The following is a 4,421-nucleotide window of genomic DNA, read 5'->3' on the forward strand; positions in this document are numbered from 1 at the left end:
CCCCTCCTGACTAGCTGCTCTTGCACACAGGTCGCTCTCATGAGGTCCACAGCAAAGCTCTTCTATTGCTCAGCAGGAGAGAAAAGGAAGGCACACCAGAACCCCAGGTTTTCTCCTTTTACTGCTGAGACTTGTTCTTGGAAAGAGAGTGCGTGTCACACAGCTCGACCGGCCGGAACCTAGGATGCCATCTGACAAATCTCTTTCCGCTCCAGGGGGAAAATGGCTTTTGGAAAGTGCTTGAACTTTGAGCACTTTAGTTTCAGAGAAGAACCCCTCTTCTCGTGGAGGTAACGAATTATACAGTCACCCGCAGCAGCACGGTGTGTGAGTGCGTCCCTGCCGCAGGCATCCAGCTGCCTCCTTGGCAGAGCTGACAGCTAAAATGCTTGTTTGATGCCTAACAGTTAAACACTGATGGTCTTCCTAAAACGAGACCCGCCCTTACTATCGTATTTGAAGTTCTTAGGAACAGCCAGGTTTTCCTCCTCCTTTAAAGACAGCTGTGAGTAGCCCTTCAGAAACTAACACCATTTAGGAATAGAGGTTGGTTAAAAATCTGCACCCACAACAATTCCACTAGATACTCACCACTCTTCAACTGCACCCTCAGAGCATGTGTGATTGGCACCTGCCTTTTTCACAGCCTGTATTTTTCCAATTCAGTTAGATTACCACACACATTTCAACTACGGCCCCTGTGTAGGCTAGTTCTGAAGAAATGTTTACACACAAGTAACAGGAAGGTGAGGAAATGATCTTGGCATCTCCACGTCACGTTGTCCAGCTGCTAGCTGAGATCAGGACATAACACACCCCCAGAACGTTTCACCTCAAACAGAAGGACAGCTGCAAACAGAAACCTGGATCTTCCTCTAAATTTCTCTGTCACGATGACAGCAGCGTTGTTCTCCTGCACGCTGTGAGACAACGTAAAGGATGCTCGTTTTCATGGCGCTGTGTTGCTAGCAATGCCCTTGTCCCTTTAGACTACTTTTGGAACGGCACAGATAAAAGCAGCATTTTACAGCTGCTGCAAGCTCAGTAAGATAAAAAAGTCCCTGTGTGCACGTTTGTCGTGTTTCCCTGCCTACCTCAGGTGAGACTAACAGCCTGCCGGCACTTGGACGTGACTCCTGTCAGGCACCAGTCTCACTAATTAAGTACTTTTGGCTGCCTCAGCATTGAACTCTGGAAGCACGAGGGAGATAAAAGCAAGCCACCGAGAGGTCATGAGAGTGTGAGTGGTTGAGGACTTGGTCCAGAACAAAGAAGCAGGATCGTCAGGCGGCTCTGCAGTGTTCTTCTGAAATGGTTGGTCCATGAAAGACCAAGGCATAGGTGTAGAGGGAGGAAAGGATAGTCTTCTGCATCTGCCAAATTGTTAGTTTATTTTGAAGAGGAGAGGGACATAGTGAGGAGATTATCAGCGCGAGCCAGCATCACTGGGAGCCAGATGCTCACTCTTTCAGAAACCAGACCTCATTGCGCCGACCATAAGGCTTCATAGGGGGGTCATAACCATTGCAGAAGTAGAAATCCTTGCGGTATGCAGCTTCACTCCCCAGAGCAGACTTCAGCTTGGCAGCATAGTTCACATAATCCACCTCTTTGGCATAGCCACCAAATTGCCTGCAAAGAAACCAGAGAGGTGCTGAGCAGTCCTGGCAGAGCACAGACAGGAAGAGAGGAAGAACAATACATAGTCACCATATATTTAGCCATGCATTTTGATCCAGGTCCCACCAACATGCGTTCATGCAGGTGATGTTCTTTGTGAACCAGCAGACGGTGTCTGTGGTAGATTAAGTCTCAAGGGTTACAAAGCCAGGGTGCAGTCAGCCACTGGCAGACCCCAAACAGATGACAACTCCTCTCCTCCCCAACAGACCCACATATATCTGCAGCAGAATGGCTCTGCCCGTTGAATGAATGCCATATCAGAGGAGGAGCACAAGGTTATCTCCAAGTCTGCTCAGCCTGCAGGCCTTACACCAGTGCTGTCAACAACCATGTTCACTGTGGTGTGAACAACCATCTGTCTGAAGCCAGATCATAAGGGGAAGCCAAACTTTAGCTAGCCTAAGGAAAAGGTGAAGTAGGAACAGAGATATTAGCAATTACAGCCCACAATGCTATTTAAAAGGGATGGGGTGGAATTGGCCTGGTTGCTGTTGACCTCCCACTAACTGTTTCCACATCAGCCTGTGCCTCACAGCTCATGGCTTTATGGCCAAGTTTTGAGGCAAAACAGCCTGTTCTTACAGAAGTGGCCAGGCAGCAGTCACAGGCATGGAGGAGCCAGACAGTTCAGTCAGCCTAAATAGGTCAATAAAGGAGGCAGGGGAACATGCAAGGGGTTAAAAAACCAGGGTGAAGAGCTTATTGCTATTCTGATGGTAGTTTGAGTGTAGCTTGACAGTCAACAGCCAAAGGCATTCAAAGGTGATTTGAAGCAATGCAACTTTTGCTTGTTTCCATGATGGACTCTGTCATGAGTCCATCTAAATGAGTTTTCAGATGACACCTGTAGTTTGATGTGAACCACACCAAAAGACATTTCTTAAAGACTAAGAACCATCTTGATCCCAGAAAGTGGGGAAAACAATAGTTTTCAGAAATTAGGAATTACTCATGTACCTTCATATTCACCCTCCCCTGCTCTTCACCTCCCCAAGTGAAACAAAAATGCTTTTAGGGCTAACCTCTGCACTCGTTTTCACAAAACCAATGATAAGAAATGCCATATATCACCTGCCTTCAGTATAGAAGGAGCCCTCCACCTCCTCTTACCCCATGCACTCCTTGCCCAGCAAGTCACCTGGTAAAATCAACACTGCTCTTCAGAGCACGCTAGAGACCTTAGCACTGCGAACTGGAAATTTCAGGATGCATTCCTTACGTGGAATAAATGGTCATCCCCTGCCTCTCTTCAATCTTAATGCTTTCATCATTAGGACAAGGAGGGTTGGCTTGAAACTGGCTTGGGATCCGCAGAGAGACCTTCACTTTCTGCTGTAAGGAACCATCTTCAGCAAAAGGAGACAGGAGCAGTCATGCCCATTCCAACCCCTGAGAGAGACACACAGAAATTACTAAAGAAGTCTAGGTTCTTAAGAACACACAGCATTAACAGGGGATTCACAAAAGCTAATTTTAATTTAGAAAGGATCCTCATCCGGAACTCCTTTCATAGTCAGTCAAAAGAGTGAGGTGCTCTGGGGCATGCAGAACAGCCACATTAGGCTTCTGCTTGGGCCAAACCTCACTCTCCATTGACTACACAGGGACCCTGGGAGATAAGGGCCCCAGTTGACCTCTGAATGGCTTTTCATTAATGGTCCTGTTTCTCTATCTCTCAGCTATGTATCTCATGCCACTGAGACACTGTTCTTCTGACAAATCACCTCAAACACAACAGGGCCTATCATTCAGCCCGTTCCAAATGCTTCTAGGCATCCTACAAGTTCCAGTGTCCCACAACTCAGAGCTGTTCTTGCTTTCAGCCCCAGTTGACCTCTGAATGGCTTTTCATTAATGGTCCTGTTTCTCTATCTCTCAGCTATGTATCTCATGCCACTGAGACACTGTTCTTCTGACAAATCACCTCAAACACAACAGGGCCTATCATTCAGCCCGTTCCAAATGCTTCTAGGCATCCTACAAGTTCCAGTGTCCCACAACTCAGAGCTGTTCTTGCTTTCAGCACACAAGGAAGAGCACATTTCTCTTCTGCTCATTACTGCTGAAAGGTACCACCACATGGTACCGAGGTACATTTTTCTTCCCTCCTCTTCTTTCAGCAGCGGGGGACCTCCAACCCTCAGGATCAGGCAGCCACAGAACTAGCTGAGATCAAGCCATCTCTCTCATTTATTTATGTGCTCTAATACCATATGTTCTCTGTGCCACATTATACAAAGCACCCCTTCTACAGCAACAGTGATTATCGCCTTTCCAAAACATACTGTTCTAAATGCCATTTCTCCCTGCATCCACCTCCTATGCCCATACAGACTACACAACTCCCTCTACCAGATGCCTAGGAAAGGTGTGAGAAAAATTGTATATGCCTCAGAATTATTCTGTGGTCTTCTCCTCCCGCTACGGATGATTACCAATGCGCATACTTTAGTAGGTTGAGAATTAGAAGCAATCACCTGGAAGTACCGTTATAAAACATCATGAAGAACCATTAAAAACCAAGCTCACTGTTCATCACCCTTTCATGAATAAAAATAGCCAGACTATATGATAAAATATCAAGGTCATAAGAGTTATTTCACTGCCTACAAGGGCACATCACAGAACACAAGTGCCCCAGTTACCCTGGATTTCATCACCTACTGCTCACCCAGAGAACTGTGATACGCATAAGTGTGCCTGTCCTTATACTATCCCAACCGCAAGGTAACACATTC

The 4,421-nt window shown here is 46.6% G+C and overlaps 1 protein-coding gene across 1 annotated transcript in view; it reads right to left on the reverse strand.

Annotated features, from left to right (window-relative positions):
• Window positions 1–1,295: 1,295 nt before the first annotated feature.
• Window positions 1,296–4,421, reverse strand: part of LOC104506370 (heme-binding protein 1-like) — a 3,795-nt gene continuing 669 nt past the window's right edge. Inside the window, 3 exon segments of the mRNA XM_010147302.1 lie at window positions 1,296–1,632; window positions 2,903–3,037; window positions 3,039–3,072. Of these exon segments, the coding sequence (XP_010145604.1) occupies window positions 1,461–1,632; window positions 2,903–3,037; window positions 3,039–3,072 (341 nt within the window). The 3' untranslated portion in view covers window positions 1,296–1,460.

The sequence above is a fragment of the Eurypyga helias genome, unplaced genomic scaffold, assembly GCF_000690775.1.
Source record: "Eurypyga helias isolate BGI_N326 unplaced genomic scaffold, ASM69077v1 scaffold27212, whole genome shotgun sequence".
NCBI classification, from domain to species: domain Eukaryota; kingdom Metazoa; phylum Chordata; class Aves; order Eurypygiformes; family Eurypygidae; genus Eurypyga; species Eurypyga helias.